General features: G+C 43.2%; 1 protein-coding gene across 1 annotated transcript in view; it reads right to left on the reverse strand.

Annotated features, from left to right (window-relative positions):
- Positions 1–17,835, reverse strand: part of MAP3K15 (mitogen-activated protein kinase kinase kinase 15) — a 120,544-nt gene that overhangs the window by 13,907 nt on the left and 88,802 nt on the right. The window contains exons 14-18 of the mRNA XM_019666853.1: positions 15,222–15,309; positions 12,946–13,079; positions 10,581–10,708; positions 8,163–8,293; positions 7,822–7,927 (exon numbers count right to left, since the gene is read on the reverse strand). Of these exons, the coding sequence (XP_019522398.1) occupies positions 7,822–7,927; positions 8,163–8,293; positions 10,581–10,708; positions 12,946–13,079; positions 15,222–15,309 (587 nt within the window). The remainder of the gene's footprint in view (positions 1–7,821; positions 7,928–8,162; positions 8,294–10,580; positions 10,709–12,945; positions 13,080–15,221; positions 15,310–17,835) is intronic.

A 17,835-nucleotide genomic window follows, 5' to 3' on the forward strand; every position in this document is an offset into this window, starting at 1 on the left:
GGCAAGCTGTGTGTTCCAAAGGCTCTGACTTTGGACTTTCTCCTGTAGGTCATGAGCCGCCAGAGGTTGTCACAGGGAAGGTGGTGACCAGACATGGCAAAGGGAGAAGGAGCTGTTGAAAGACTGTTGGGGGCAGGGAGGACAACCAAGGGCTCTGGGAATAGAATCTTTGGTTTTCCTTGAAACTAAGCCTGAGGAAAGGGGAAATGTGCACGCGACAACAGCAGACGCGATGTGCTGGCAATGAGGTTTATACTAAACAGCAAACTCTGTTTTAAACAGGACACTGGCCAAGGTGTGAAGAGAGAACACTGATGCCCAGAGAGATTCAAGTGCCTGTCTCAAGATCACACAACAAAGCAGGTTTCCTGAGTCTTCATCAATGAAAACAAAGGGCTCGGTGGTTAAAAAAAAAAGTGTGGAGATGCTATCTGCTACCTCCTCCTCTTGAAGATCTAATGTCTTACTAGCATTTTCCCTTCCAATGAGCCTTTGAAAGGCTCTAGGAAAGCTCTGACCAACAAAATGTCCTGCAGCAATGGAACTATTCTATTCTGTACAGTTCATTATGATAGCCACTAATCCACATAGGACTGTTAAGCCCTGGAAATGTGGCTGGTGAGACTGAAGACATGAATTTTAATTTTAACATTTTTATTTAATTCTTACTAATTTAAAGTTAAACACAAAGCAGGCTGGATCAGTGAGTGCAACTGAACAGCAGGGCAGAAATGACATCTTTGGTCTTCCAGCTGAAAGCCCAGTGGTGGTGGCAAAGTGTTCAGTTGTTTGCAGGGTTGGGCAAGACGAGAGCTCATAGTACTTGTTGCATTGTTAGGCAAGCTCAGAGCCCCAGGAAGGGAACTTCCAGTGACACAATATCCACTGCTGCTGTGAAGAACAGAGAGAGAGGCCTTCGCAGGCAATGTGTCTTCTAACTAATCCATAATTCATTAATTGAGAAAAGATTTGACACTGTGCTGTTTCTTAAGCTATTATCTCTCAGTTCTGCTCCATGATGCTGGGCCTGGGACTCTGCAAACCATCTTTCTGCTTTGCCTGCGGCTACCTGTTAGGATATGCCACTAGGTGGCGCTTAAAGAGTGAGAGAGCCTGGAAGGACAGGAGGAGGAGAGGTTACTTGATCCAGACTGCTTACTGTCCCTCTGAGCAAGCTGTGCTTTGGACCCTCAGTTGGTTCCAAGGGCAGCGCTTGGCTCCAGTTTTTAGCCTTTTTTAACGCCCCCATACTTCCAGAACCAGCTTCATCTTGCCCCCTCAGAGTTACCTGCTGCAGCCCAGAGGCACCCACCCCTTCCTATCCCCTTCTGCTGTGCTCCCCCTAAGGCTGTAGGCTGCTTTCTGAAAATTCAGTCTCAGTAAACAGTTCTTTCTACTAAATTCTCTCTGTAAAAAGAGCTGGGGCGATTTCAATTTTCCTGCCTGGACCCTGAGTAATACAACCATTAAAAATTAATTCTTTAAAGAGCAAGAGAATAAACTTACAAAATTATGCAACAATAGAAAATGATACTAAACTGCATCGCAATGACTTGTTGGCCCTAATCGAATAACTGCCCACCTTAGTACAACTGTTTCATAATTGAAGGATTACTCTGCTTCATGATAAAATAGAGGAGGTTTTGTTTATATGGAACCATAGTGAACACCAACTTTTTTAAAGGGAAGAACTTAGCAATGACATTCATATTAGTTATTTATTGCTACACAATAAATTCCCCCAAACTTTAGCAGCTGAAAACAATAGTTATGATCTCACACAGTTTCTACATGTCAGAATCCCAGGGACATCTGGGCCCAGGTGGATCTGGCCCAGGGTCTCTCATTAGATGGCAGCCAAGATGTCAGTGGGGGCTGCAGTCATCTGAAGGCTCGACGGGGGCTGGAGGACCCGCCTGCAAACCCACTCACTCAGGTGGGGGTTGGGAAGAAGCTTCGATTTCTTACCAGGTGGGATCCTCCATAGGGCCGCTCAAGACATAACTTCCCCCAGAGCAAGTGATCCAAGAGACAGCAAGCAAGAGGGAGGCCACACTCCCTTTTCTGACCTAGCCTCCAGGTCACACACCACCACTCTACCTTATTCGATTCATTGGAGGCAAGTCACTAGTCCAGTCAGCATTCAAGGGGAGGATATTACACAGGCTGTGAATACCAGGAGGTGGTGATCACCGGGAGGCATCATGGAGGCTGCTGGCCACAATATCCGACTTCCGATTGGCACTCAATGGCATACCAAGAGTCTCCATGTTATGTTGTCCACCTGACTCTCACAACTCCCTAAGGTCAGGCAGAGGAGATGCTATCTAATGTTATTCTTATTTCGCACCCAAGGAAACTGAGGCTCAGAGCAGCTACGGGATTTGTACAAGCTAGAAGCCAGGTCTTCCATCTTCAAATTTGGAGCTATACCCCGTGACATTGCTGATCCATGCACTGAATCCAAGAAAAGCACAAGTGGAAAAAAAGCTGCGTGAATTAGAGCAGCTGATGCAAGGATTTCCAAAGCCATAATGTGACTTGCTTCCATATGACTGGAGATGTAGAGCAACAGCAAAAAACTGGGTGCTCGATTTTATTTACCACTGCACTCACAGAGAAGCCATGTGTTCACAGTAAACAACCAACACAGAGAGACGATCCACATGACTATTTCAAACAGTCAAGGGACTATCCCGGGGCGGTGTGCATGTTGTGGGCTGTGTCCAAGGCTGGCTTCTGTTGAGAAGACCAAGTGAAGATGCCATGGGGGCATCTGAATAATGCAGAAATCCTGGAAAATTTGCTTGCCTTAAATATGATTCTCTAAAGGGCTTCCTACCCCCCCAACCGGTCTGCCCACACGATGCTCACTTCATCAGCTGCCCAACCACGGTTCTCAGGTACCAACATCCACACAAGGGTACAGAGTTCAGAACAAGGTGACCAGGAGACCCACAGGCACTGACCCAGCCCCTTTGGGACATGAAATCCACTGGGCAGACCTGGACAATTGCCCAAGCAAGATTTTCAATTACCAGCAAAGAAAACACATGGCATAGGACAATTCTTTAGAAGTTTTGACTGAGGTGCCAAGATTTGATCCATCTACCAAGGCAAGGGGTGAGAGAGGGACCATTGTCTGGTGCACACATCTAAGGGGGTCAAAGACAAGTGGTTACACAACTCATGGGCCCTAAACTCAGGGACCTCCCACCCAGACCAAGGGGCTCACAGGGTTAAGAGAGTAGAGACTGGAGGAGGGTTGGTGTTGAAATTGACCTCTTCAGAGAGCTATGCTGGGAGGTCTACCCCCCTCTCATTATGGGAGTTGGGGAAGGGCTGTCCCCAGAAGGGTGTGGGCCCATGGTTGAGTCCAAGCAACTCAACCTCCACTTAGCATAATCGCACTTGAAAGGAGGCCACATGTATTAGCATCATTTATGGGCGCCTCAAGACAGCGTTAGAGCCCAAAGTTTCAAAATTTAATATTAATGAATTATAGAAATGAGAAGTAAGGTGCAGCTTCCCATGGCCCTGGGGGCCATCCCATTTACCCTGGCCAAGGGATGGGCCTGGTGGGAGGGGACCCCACTTCCTAAAAACCCAAAGCCTTTCTGGGCTCCTTCGGAGCTCCACTGGTATGTATGTGTCCCTGGCAGGTAAGCTACACAGATGGCTGGTTCCCATGGGAACGAAAGCAGCTTATAGCAACAGTGTGGGGGACTACAGGGTCTGGGGATATTGCCACACACTCCTGACAGTGAGTAAAAGATGCATGGACCCTAGATATCAGATATGGGACCATTGTAGAAATACTGCTTCAGGGTCTTTTAAAAAGGCCTCAGGAATAGAAAAGACAGTCTGGGGAATATAATCAATAATGTTGTAAATATTTTTTAGGGGGCCAGATGGACTCATGTCTTGTTAGGGAGGCCAGTTCATAGACGGTGTAGAGGCCTGAACATTGCACTGTACATCTGAAGGTGCTGTTGAATAATATTATATGTAAACTATAATTTAATACATATATAGTCATGGGACGTGGAGAAGAGTGTAGGAATGGTGTCAATGGAATTGTAATAGATAAGTATGATATCGGGGGTGGGAGGGCAGGGGATGGGGGGAGTGGGGTTGTCACTTTGTGAGGGGTGAAAAGGATAACTATTGCATTGTTTTGTACACCTGATACTAATAATAAAAATAAAAATAATAAATAAATAGGAATCCTGCCCAAAAGCAGTCTTCCTGAGCCTGGATCCTGCACCAGGAAAAGATGGAGAGGTGGATGTAATGTAAGGGGGGAAAGTGTGGGTGGGGGTCGCAGGGGGCTGTCAGCTAAAGGGCAGGCCCCTGCCATGACATGGGAGTTACAGTCAGAGGGACTGGCGGGGAGTGTTAGCAATAGCACATAAAGGCAGCTTAGAACAGTGTTAGTCAAGTGACAACGTCGAGTAATCTTTTCTCTTCTCCTGCAGCTGGTGCAGAAGGAAGAGGTGAGGCGTGGAGAAAAGGTGGACACCCCGACTCCGGTGCTGCCTGCCACTGGAGCAGCAGGGACAGGGGAGAGGAGGCTGCCCTCTCAGTGAGGACCAGTGCATTGGTGAGTATAGTGGCCTGAACCCTTTCAAGTACTGCATTTAGACTGTGTCTGCTTCTCAAAGTGCCATTAAGACTTTTTCTTTGTTATCTAAGGGTGGCTGGAAAAGTCACGGGAAAGGATTAGTGACCTGGGTGGGATGTAAAGGGCAGTGGGAGATAAAATAAAATGGCTGTTATGGGCTGGCCGAATGGCGCGTTGGTTAAGAGTTGCCTTGGTTCGCCAGCTCTGAGCAGCAGGGTCTTGGTTCGCATCCCATATGAGGGCCATTGACGCTGCACCCTCTACAGCTAAGATGGTGAACAACAGCTCAACCTGGAGCTGGGCTGCCGGGAGCAGCCGGCAGCTGCTGTGAGCGGCTGTCCAATGGCTGGCAAGTGACTGCCTCACCTGGAAAGAGCGCAATGATCACAATACCAACATGGGCCAGTGAAGCAACGTCCTCCACAACTAGACTGAAGAACAAAAGGACAGCAACTTGTCTGTTCCCCTTCCCCGATTCCCCAATGCTGTTCCCCTCCCCCAACTCCCCAATAAAATCGTTAAATAAATAAATAAAATGGCTGTTATGACAACACCCTCTGAGTCCAACAGGTTTAACATGTTAATTATGCCCATAAACTTGATTCTCTCAAAGGCTCCTGCCGACTCTAATAAACCATACCTTCTACGTGCAAATTAGTACTTTTTTTATTTAATTAACAAATACTTCAGTCACATTTGCTGTGAGTCAGGTATTGCTCAAAGCACTTCCTCAATATTAACTCATTTATTCCTCATAAAAGCCCTATGAAGTAGGTCCTATACACATCTCTGTTTTACTTATGGAGAAACTGATGCACAGAGAGGTTAAGTAACATGCCAAAGGCCACACAGCTGGCAAGTGGTTGAGCCCGAATTTGAACCAAAGATGTTTACAACCATATACCAGAACAGAGTTCCTGTCCTGAGTTCCATGCCTCTGTATCTACCCAAGAGGAATGAAAGCATGTGTCCACAAAAAGGTTTTGATGTGACTGCTCACAGCCATGTCATTCACAATAGCCAAAAAGTGGAAACAATCCCAATGGTCACTAACTGGCAAGAATGCGGTCTAGCCACATGATGGTATACTATTCAGCCGGAAAAGGAACCAAGTGCCGACACAGGCTACAGCACAGGTGAACCTGGAAAAGATTATGTGCGGTGAAAGGAGTTCGTGCAAAGGACCACACTCTGTATCTCCATGTCTATGAAATCTCCAGAGCAGACAAATATATGCAAACAGAAAGTACATTAGTGGTTGCCTGGGGCTGGGTGGGAACAGGAACTGACTGCAAGTTGGCATCTGAACCTTTTGAGGGGTGACAGAAACATTCAAAACCTGGCCACAAACTATGGCTGCATATCTAGGAAAATTTCCTGGAAACCAATAAAGCTGTTAAGTAAACAAATGCAAAGGGGGCTGACCCTGGCCATAATGGCTCTACCTCCTACTCTAGCCAGTTTACACACGGGAACACCCTTCGGGGAAGACAGGAGGGACGCGCTCCAGGCCAAGAATTGCCCGAAGCCCCTGGCTCTCCTTCCAGGCTCTGACAGCCTCCAGGCATCTGTGTGCAAAAGGCTTACCGCATCCACCTGCACCCAAACAGAGCGCTGCACCAACCGGCTGAGATTTCTTTACAGAACTGCTCTGTTTTGCAAAGAGTAATTATATGCAGGGGAATTTCCTACCCCAAATGAGACCCCCTTCTTTATTATTCCCCAAACACCCCTGCATTACTTTCCATTGCAAAATCCATGCCTTCTCAAGCCAATTACTTGGGAAATATGATATGCGATAATGAATTATACATGTGTTTTCTTTGTGAATTTTTTTTTCTCCTTAGGGATGCTAATTATGAGATAAATTGTTGGGGGTTTTACGTCTTTAAATAACTCTTCATCATATCAGAGCCCCTCTTGCTGCATAGTGCCCAGCTAATTGGTGGCTTCCAAAGAGGAGGATAGAAGTCATTTCTAATTAAGGTACTAAAAATATTGCCATTCATACATACATATATACATACTCCTATACCTGTTGCTATATGTATATTTGTAGCAGAAACAACGAATGAAAATTCACTATACTCTTTGTTTGGCAGATTCTGGGGAAGTCCTTAGTGTAATATTTTTCCATTTTGAGATGTATGTACCTCCACTGGTTTATAAGTGAAAAGTAATTTCTCATTCATGAAAGTTCCCTTTACATAGGGGATGTGTCTGTACTGTGGGCATCCAGTGGCCGACATACAACAACTCTCTTGGTGAAGAAAACTCTTTCAAAGCTGAGACATTATTCACCCAATCTAAGGCCAAATCTAGCTACTGTGCAGCTTGGTGCTACAGGGACAGAGAACAGTCACCTGGCTTTTATAGCTGATTTTGTAGCTATAACATTATGAGCGCTGTTTCATAATTCCATCAAGCAAGATATTTGTGATCCTTCTATTATACCTTAGGGGACCATAAACCTTTACTTATTCAAAACTGGTACTTCTTTCCATCATCAAAGTCTTTTCTATAGCTGCTTTTCAGCTGGAATTTCAAAACGCCATAGGTAGCTTTTGAGCACCATTCTACTCATTGGCCTTGTAAATGGAAAGCTAGTTGGCAATTTTAGACCACACTGTGAGTCCAGTCCCTCTCAACACTTAAATGGTTCCATCACTGACACATGGAAAAGAAAACCCAACTCCTCAAACAATGCACAGTACCATATTCCCCAGAAGAATCAGCCATCCTTAGGATCGCAATCCTACGGAAGCTCAAGGTACCAGAATTTATACAAGTAACGGGCTATTTTTATGACAGATGAATAAAATGTCCTACTAAATTGTCTGAGGAGTACTGTTATTCAGAATTACCCACGATTCTGAATAATGCACTATTATTAAAGAGATGCCCCCATTTTGCTGATTGATTAGGAACCCTCGGAAAACCTTAAGCAGAGCACTATACCTACCCAACCTTTGAAGACAAAGAAGTAAGGCAATCTTGTTGCCACAAGTAGGTGGCTAAGTGTGTCATTATGACAAAGTTCAAACAATTTGGAGTTGGGGACAATGCACCATCCACTTTAATTATCAATTGCCCACACTGCACTGAGGTGCTCAGGAAGTAACTCTCGAAGGACTGCAGCTTGCATAGCAAGCATAACTCCAAGATGGCCACCACACGCCAAGCTCTGGTCTGCTTACCAGCAAAAGTCTCTGTGCATGGATTCATTCCTGCAAGACGTTTTGAGGTTCCAAAATCGGAGATTTTCACCACTCCACTGTAGGTATTCACTAGAACATTATCACCCTTTAGAAAAGGAAGAACATCAAATACTTAAAGACAGATTTCAACAAACAAACACGAAACAGATATGGACCTTAAGAAACAGTTGCAGATCTCTAGGAAACTAGACTTTGCACTTTGGGGACTGTCACACTCAATCCCTTCCGTTCTGTGAGCTGGTAGGTCTGCAGACACTGCCAGCAGCTCACATGATCTGAGATGCACAAATGAGACCTCTTTGGCTCAGACAATGAAGTACCTTTATGTCTCTGTGCACGATCTGGTTTTCGTGGAGATAATTAAGGCCTTCCAGGATCTGCTTGGTGTAAAACTTGATGGTGGGCTCCTTCATCGGCCCCCACTTTGTTTGCAAAAGAGCAGAAAGGCTTCCTGGAAACAGACACAGCAGAGAACTCGTCAGGGTGACAAAGGTTGAATTCTAAGAGTTCAGGGAAATACAGTCAGGTGATATTGCTCACCTAACGTAAGCACTCATGCCAGCATCACTGTACCTGGGCTAAAGGCAATGTCTTTCCTCCCTCTCTATTGCCTGTTTCCAAGATGTGTGAATAGCACAGCCAGGAAAGGGACTGGGCGTGAGTCAGAGGTGGAGGGTGAACTGGAACCCCTTGTGTCCCTAGGAATTCAGTGGGACCACCTTTGGGTTTGGCTCTGTTCAGCTGCACAAAGTCAGGAGGAGAGTGCAGCAATGCTCTCTGACCTTGGGAGGGCTGGCCCAATGCTGCAGTGCAAGTGTCTCAGCCACACAGCTTGGATCAAAGCCACATTTTATACCTCGCAGTGGACAGGACCAGAAGGAGGGGCCCTTTAGGGTGACAGGGACTAGAATTGGAGGAGCTTGGGTCTCTTTGTCCTCATTGTGAGAAGCTCCTGATGCCAGGCCACAGGGGCAGGGAGGTCTGCCTTCACAATCCTCCAATTACGTTATTAAACATTGAACCTTTGGGCCAAAAGTAACCCCCTCTTCACTGCATTCTATGTTTCAGAGGTCGTCATGCAGGCCCTCGGGCATCAGCCAATCACGGCTTTCCCCCCTTACACAGTGCTGTGGGAACCTTGCTATGCTTCAGTTTCCCTACTGCAAAAGGGGAAGTGCACATCTATCTCCAATTCTGTTGTCATCCTTAAACCTCATGCCTGGAATAGCAATTAATGTGAACAGCAACTGACATACTTTCTGCTAGACTGTGAGCAACCTGGGGGAAGAAGAAACAACTTTACTTCTCCTTAATGTAACCCTCAAAGTCTAGCCCATTGCCTGGCTCTTAATATATTTCTAACTAAAATTTTACATTTTGAATTCAGATAATAATTATCATTATTATTATTTATTTATTTTAGCTGAGTCATCCTGTCACCTGTTGGCAGCGCAGCAGCAGCGCAACTCAGGCCGGGAATTGAACCAGCAACCCTGTTGCTCAGAGCTCGCACTCTTGAGCGGGCTCTTACCAAACTGAGCCACTCGGCCGGCCCTTAGTTATTGCTATTTTTTAAACAAGCACTTACTGAGTTCTTGCTCTCTGCCAGGCACTGTTTTAAGAGCTTTACATACATTTTCTCATTTAATCCATCCAACAACCAACTGAGATAAAGTCACTAATACTCCAATAATTATTACTATTCCAATTATGATAGCAATTATTACTCCAATTTTACAATTCATTTATTTAGAAGACTGAGGGCACAGAGAAGTAAAAAACATTTGCCTGAACCTAGAGAGTATTATGTATGCTATGAGAGTTAAGTCGGGTAGAGAAAGACAAATACCCTACGATTCACTTATATATGAAATCTAAAAAACAAAATAAATGAAGAAAACAGAAACAGACTCATAGATACAGAGAACATTTTGATGGTTGCAAATGGGAGAGGGATTAGGAGGGTGGATGAAAAAGGGGAAGACATTAGGAAATACAAACTGCCAGTTACAAAAATAGTCACAGGGATGTAAAGTATGGGATAGGAAATATAGTCAATAATATTATAATAACTATATAAAGTGTCAGGGGGGTACTAGACTTATTGGAGTGATCACTTCTTAAGTTGGATAAATGTCTAATCACTGTGTTATACACCTGAAACTAATATAGAATAACGTATGTCAACTGTAATTGAAAATAAAACATTATTCAAGAAAAGAATTTGCCTGAGGTCATACAACTTGCAGCTGGAAAGACCAATTCAAATTCGACGGTCTGGCTCCAGACCCGAGGAACTCTTACCCCGACACCATGCTGCCTGCCTTTGGGGATTTTGTGGGGATAAAGCACTGGTGTTTGATTTCACTGTCAACATGTTATTTTCCAATAGCATTTTAATAAACCTCTGTCCCCTCTTCTCCAGACTACCTTTGAACTCCTACACTGTGAAGGCCTCAGGACCGGACACTATGCTTTATTCATCTCTGACTCCAGCGCTCAGCCCAGCAGCTGGCACTCAGTAGATCCTCGATGAATATTTGATGATTAAATTAACAAATCACGAAGAGACTGTTCATGAGACATTGGAAAGTTTACATCCAACTCCTCTGAGAAATAAATGCTCTCTGACATCTAAAAAGTCTGTCATTTTTTTAAATGGCAAGATGGACAATGATGCACATTATAGTTCCATCAGTGATTTTCAGTGTGAGACCAGAAGACCAGGGACTACTCACCCCCAGGCACCTGCTCCATGAATATCTTAATGTAGCCGTTCTCGGAAACAGAGCCCAGGTACTGAACGATATTGCGGTGCTTGAGGTACTTGTGCAGGGCTATCTCCTCGTGTAGAGGCTGGGCGAACCTAGGAGGAAAAACAAAGCCACTGTCATCTGCCAAATCCCTGGGGCTCGGGGTCCGCATCACACCTCTCCAGGACCTGCCCTACTGCTGGCCACCCCTTCTTTCTGGAAATGTTCTCTTCCTTGGTTCCTGTGAGCCTACTCAGCTTCCCATCTGTAAAATAGGGGAAAAGAATACCAGCCACGCAGGGCTGCTGGGTGTCAAGTGTGTCAAGTTTCTCAGGCAACCGGTGGAGTGCCTGGTGTGTGTTAGGTACTCAGTGAATGGCTGCTGTTATTATCTCAAATAATATTATCACCTGAACTGTCCAACCATCCTTTGCCTCCCTCAGCAGCCTCCATGAAGGGTGATATTATAGAAGGTTCTGTCCTCAGCTGCCTTCTAGTCTTATTCTGCAGACTCACTCCAGACTACAGCCAACAGCTACCTAATGGACCTCCCAGCCCTAGCCTCTGGCCTTTTTTGTCTATTCTCCCCCAGCCACCACATTCCCTCTTCCTAAACCGCACACCTCATCATATAACTTCTCTTCACAAAGTCCACTTAAAGACTGTATTGCTTAACATGGCACACAAAGACCTTCAAACTCAGGTCACACTGCATCTTTTAAAATTTTTGCCTCATCTCAAGAGCCCCCATTGCCTCAATCCTACACTCAAGTCACAACAGACAATTTGTTGTTCTCTGAACAGACTGTGTTTAACAGCTCTGTTCTTCCCTCAGCACAGGACACTCTGGCCTCCTTTTCTGCCAAACTCCTACTCATCCCTAAAAGACCAGCTCAATGATGATTTATTTTCTCAAACTTGCCGCAACTAACCCAGGAAAAGTAATTCATTCTTCTCCTATGTTCTACAAACACTCCGTGGATCCCTATATTATGATACTTGTCACTCTGGCTCCCAAGACAAGTTTCTGCATTCCCTATCAAACCGGGAGCACCCTGGGATAAGGACAGTATCCCAGTCACCTTTCAGCCCCCAGTGCCAGCCCAGAATCTGGCACAGAGACGGTGGCCAACATCATAACTTCAGCCTGTAAATTTAGGGAATGCGACAAGACAGTCCCTAAAGGTCCCTTCTAGCTCTAAAATCACAGGAACAACTATCGGCAATGGCAAGCTGAAACAACTATTGCAATCAATTGAAAGAGGTGGCACATGCTAGCAATCCGCCTCCCCCTCCGAAAAAAAAAAAAACAACTTATCTATCCATCGTGAGAATAAGAGACAGGCTACTGAACGACGAATTCAAGAGACTGGGTCCTAGTCTTATTCCTTCACATCCTTAGTGAAGTCATTTAATCTTCCTCAGCCTTGGAAGAAGTTGGATGAGTTCACGTCAGGTCTTGACTTATAATTTAAATATAACACACAATCCCATAAAAAATGAACAGATGAATGAACAAGGGAATGAATGAATGAATGATGGGTCTTACAGTTGCTACAAATTATGTGTAGCCCATCCCTTAGAATTCACTGACCACCTGGATGGAGGGGTATTTGCACATGGCCATCAGTGTCCAGCGCTGAAGGCAACATTGCACATGTGGTCTGACCACACCAGTGGTATGCACAGCTATTATTTCTTATGCTACAGCCATTACCGTGTATGTTGCTTCTCTACAAAAACACTAGGCAGTAAACAACACAATGTTCTTGTTTAGAATTAGGTGGAGTATGAATTCAAAAGGAATAAATATTTAATTAGACTTTAAAAAATGTTGAAGAAATAAATAAGTAGTACTGGTGGTTTAAAAAAAAATAGCCCAGAATCTATGGGTGAGGTTAAAGGGCAGGGTATAAAAAAAGTCTGTATTACAAAAAGCTAATTTGTGTTTACCACATTTAACTTTCTGTAGTGATACATCTAAATAAATAATAGTCATTTAAACTTGTTACAATGTGAATCAAAGCACTGAGTCATAGTTTAAAATATTTGCAAACAACCATCTCCGTAAAAATATAAAACTTTAGCTCTAGTTGATGGGTGCAAGTACAACTAGTTTTCTTTTCAAATGTGACTCCGCTATCCACATGCCTCTAAGTGAAGTGGTTCGATTTTCTCAATCTATTTATAATACGCAGAGAGCAAAAGCAAAGTACCCTTATTTTAAAAGAATTAGACACATTTTTTGATGACATAATGCTTTCATCCTTAAATCCTCTGTCAGAGGTAGGCATGGGATTTAGGTGTGGAGGTGGCAACTGAAGAATGTGGAAGGCCCACCCCGACTTGCCTGCTGTCTTTCTCTGGGATTTCTTTGATGGCTATTCGCACTTGATTGCTCAGATCTCTTCCCGCATACACGATCCCATACGTGCCTTGCCCCAGTATAACTCGATTACCATTCTCATCGCAGTCATAGTCATACTAAAGAAGGAAAAACAACAAGATAAAAAAGCACACAAGTTGTGGAGAAGCCCCATAAGAGCCCAAACATTGCCCCACAATTTAAAAAAATGCATAAATAACATATTTGAGTACCAGGCAGGTCACATTTCTTAGGTTATGCACTTTTCATTAATCACTTTGAAGGGGTAGAATTCTCAGTTACTCATATATTCATAACATGATTTTATGAAATGGAATCTAAGATTTAAAAATATGTCTCATAAGATTAAAAAATATGTCTCATATGTAACTTAGCTGGCTCAACTTTTGAACATTTCTTCCCACTTTAATGCTATAATTTAAAAATACTCCGTAAAAAACCTCAAAAACAAACAAACAAACAAATAAATAAATAAAAATGCTCCTTAGCATGTCAACTACCCCAAATAGGTGTCTTCTTGCATGAACCCTTATCAACTTGTCAGGAAACAAACCTCTTTCTACAGCCCAGAAAAGAACTGAAGGTCAATAAAATTAAAATTATTTTAATACAAAGTACATATGCTGGGCTCACTGCCCCTCTTTTAAATGAATAGATCTAACATTTTACACACTGTAAAAATTTGACCTACAGTTAGGATTGCTATTTTCTTCCCCTAAACTTATCAACAAAAGTTGGTGCACAGCTGCATTCCAGTTGATTCTCAAAGATTAAAACAGATGGGGGAAAAAAAACAGATGGAATTCTATGCTGAGCAATACTTATGTAAAGCAGAGGCAGCTATGGATTATTTCTGTCTTATTCTATGCTCCACTGTGCTGAATTACAGAAACACACAGAACAGTGTGTGTGTGTGTGTGTGTGTGTGTGTGTGTCCCTTCCCATCTACTTCTAGGGGTGCTCATGACAATCAAGATTATTAACGGGTCCCCATCACGGTCTGATTCAACCAGACATCAGCCTGCTCCGTAACAGGCTTTTATCTCACAACTTTTTCTACTCCCACATCTGTTATCTTCAGAGTACATCACTAAGTTCATTTCTACAATAAACTTTGATTTTAAGCTAAGAATTCAAGTACCTGACTCAATTATTAAAATGAACCCCTTTGATATTTTCCTGGGAGAAGCCGCAAGGAATTAATTTAAGTCTAACTTGAGAGTATAGTAAAATTCCTTAAATTGCAATCATTGGGAGAACCAGAATTAACGGCAAATCTGAATAATTACACAAGATTTAAATATATGTGTAATGATAGACTACAACTGTGCTGTTCAAAACACCTTATGATGATCCTACTTTCTTAAAAATGGTTTTAAAATTGTTATATTTAATACATCACGCAAGTAGATGTAACTGAAGTCATTTTAGGCATAAATGAAAAAGTCTGCTTCCAGTTAGCCAACTATTTCTCTTGTAATCTCGCAAATATTAATTGGCTTAGAAAAAACTTTTCCATCGGCTGTGCACAAAAGGAAATTTTAGTCTAGTTCATGCCAAATTATTCTTAAACATCCTGGCTGAGAGGATCCCAAAGTAATAAGGTTTTTCTACTGAGATGTATTCAAGTTAATCTCTGAAAGTCATGGATAGTGATGGCTATCTTGTTCAAAAGTATTTTAAGGGCTGGCCGAGTGGTGCGATGGTTAAGAGCTGGCTTGGGACGCCAGAGGGCCCCGGTTCGGATCCCGCATATGAGGGCCAGTGACACTGCCCTCTACAGCTAAGATGCTGAACAACAGCTCGACCTGGAGCTGGGCTGCCGTGAGTCGCTGGCTACGGCGTAGGCTGCAGCCCCTGTGGCAGTGGGTTGCCATGGGCTGCCGTGTGTAGCCAGCAGCCAGTGTGAGCAGCCAGCAGCCGCAGTGAGCGGCCATCCAGAAGCTGGCGACTGATCTGCCTCGCCCAGGAAGAGCGCAACGATGGTGCCAACTTGGGCCAGTGAGGCAGCGTCCTCCACAACTAGACTGAAGAACAAAACGACAGCAACTTGTCTGTTCCCCTTCCCCCAATTCCTCAGCACTGTTCCCATCCCCCCACTTCCCCAATAAAATTCTCTAAAAAAAAAGTATTTTAAAATATATATATGAAGAATTTTCACACAAAAGTGGGATATTTTCTTTATGCATCAAAGACACAATAAATAACTTTTTCCATGTTCTAGGTCTTCTGTGACTCACCTCTAAGGTGTCCTCATCGTTGTCTCCCTCTAGCTCCACTGTACTGCCCATTGCATTGGTTATCATATCTTTGACCAAAGAGCAAAACCTAGAACAGCAAATGTCACAAAGATGCTAATTATGACCACTTTCATTCCCTACCTTTACTTTAGCCTTCTTACATTAAACTGTGATTAAATATAAACCAAGCTTTTACAAGTTCATGGAACAATCAATCCACTCCTTGACTTGACATCGTGCTTTAATAGTTATCTAATCTAGTTCAAATACTCACAGAATACTTGAATCCCCGCTACACAGTATCCCTACCAACTGGCTGGCCAATTGATGCCTGAACACCTCCAGTGACAGAGAGCTCATTACCTTACAAGGCAGCTCATTCTTTGGAGAACTCAATGAGAAATGCTTCACTTATATTGAACGAAGATTTCTTGTATGTGAGTCCCATCCACAGATTCCTTAAAATTAATCCCTGTTCTACACAACAGCCCATTAGAAACGTTAATAACTTTATTATGTCCCTATAAGTCTTTTCCCCTTGTTCCCTCAACGTTTCCCCAAAGATTTGTTTGTGAGTCACTCCATTAACAAATAATTCTTCAAAGGTGTAACTGTATTATTTTTCAAGTCTGGCCCTGAGGCAAGTGGTCCAGGGATGATTTATTCAGTGCTGAGGACAGTAGGACCACCACCTCTCAAGTTGTAGACACTCCACTTCTTGGTGAGAAATAAGCTCTTGTGCAAAGGGAGAGGTAAGCAAGAAAGATATGCACAAGGTGGTCGCATCATTCTTTTCACACAGATTAAGCTTCATATCAACAATTATCCAATAATCTTTCTCACAAATGCAGCTGGGCCACATCAGTCACTTTCTAGACTTGTGCAGTTATTTATTTGCACACAAGTGATATGACTCCTTAGAAAATTTTAATTCAGTGGTCTCTCTTAAAATGGCAGGGAAAAATCTTGGACACTTTCAGATAATTTCCACAAAACACTAAAATGTTCTTTTCTCTAACTAAGCCATCCCCCATTGCTTCTTCTAATCTTTGAAAGCTGAAAAATACAAGAGTCGGGCTTCTTAGGAGACATATGGCATACACTCACCAGAATAACTAAAATTAAAAGACAGTATCAATTGTTAAGAATGCGGAGGAACTGGAACTCTCATACATTGCTGGTGGGAGCGTGAATTGATACAACCACTTTGGAAAAGTATTGGTAGTATTCAACCAAAGCTGAATATAAACCTACCCTATAACCCAGTAACTCCAGTCCGAGGTATATACGTAACAGAAATCAATGCATGCATATGTGCACCAAAAGCATGTACAAGAATGTTCATAGCAATCTTATTCATAATAGTCCCAAACTGGAAACAGTCCAAATGTTCCTTGATAGAACAGATAAATTGTATATTCAAACAATGGAATACTACACAGCAATAAAAGGATGAACTGATTCATGCATCATGGCTGAATCTCATGGACATTATTTTAAAAGAAAGAAGCAAGAAACAAGAGTACATACTTTATGATTCCATTTATTTGAAATTCAAGAAAAAGCAAAACTAACCACTGGTGATAGAGATCAAAATAGTTACCACTAGGGGGTTTAATGACTGCAAAGGGGCACAAGGCACCTTCTGGGGTGCTGATCTGGTCGGGGGGTACATGGATGTAGACATATGTAAAAATGTATCAAGCTGTACATTTAAATGCACTTCACACATTTTACTTGTATATATGTTACACCTCAATTAAAATTATTAAAATGTATGGCAAAAAAGGGCATTGAAGCCCGAATGAAGGTCAGAAAGGTAAACTTTGTAATAAAGCAATGTTCTGCCTAGTATTTGGCAGCAATTTTCAGATTCTAAAATGAAAGTCATGACCTAAGGGTCACAGTGTGTCTGAGTCACACTGAATCAAAGTGTTCTTAAGTTACATGATACAAACACTCAACAAACTTGGAATAAAGGAACTTCCTAAATCTGATAAAGGCTGCTTATAAAAAACTTGCATTTAATATCATGCTTAATGGTGAAAGACTGGATACTGTCCCCCAAGATCAGGAACAAGACAAAGGATGTCTGCTTTTGCCACTTCTACCCAACAGTGTACTAAAGATTCTAGTCAAGACAATTACTAAAATAAAGGAAGGAAGGAAGGAAGGAAGGAAGGAAGGAAGGAAGGAAGGAAGGGGAAAGGTATCCAGGTTGAAAAACGAAAAACTAAAACTATCTCTATCTGCAGATGACATGATAAAGAAAATCCTAAGGAATTCAGTAAAACTATTAGAACTAATAAATGAGCTCAGCAAGATGGCAGGATACAAAATCAATATAAAAAAACAAGTGTAGGGCCGGCCAAGTGGTGCACTGGTTAAGAGCTGGCTTGGGACACCAGATCTGAGCAGCAGGGTCGCTGGTTCGGATCCCACATGAGGGCCAGTGACACTGCCCTCTACAGCTAAGATGGTGAACAACAGCTCGACCTGGAGCTGGGCTGCCATGAGTCACCATGAGCAGCCAGCAGCTGGTGTGAGCTGCCAAGAGTCGCCATGCGCAGCCATCCAATGGCCAGCAACTCATCTGCCTCATCCGGGAAGAGCG

This window comes from Hipposideros armiger, unplaced genomic scaffold (assembly GCF_001890085.2).
Source record: "Hipposideros armiger isolate ML-2016 unplaced genomic scaffold, ASM189008v1 scaffold_13, whole genome shotgun sequence".
Lineage (NCBI taxonomy): Eukaryota > Metazoa > Chordata > Mammalia > Chiroptera > Hipposideridae > Hipposideros > Hipposideros armiger.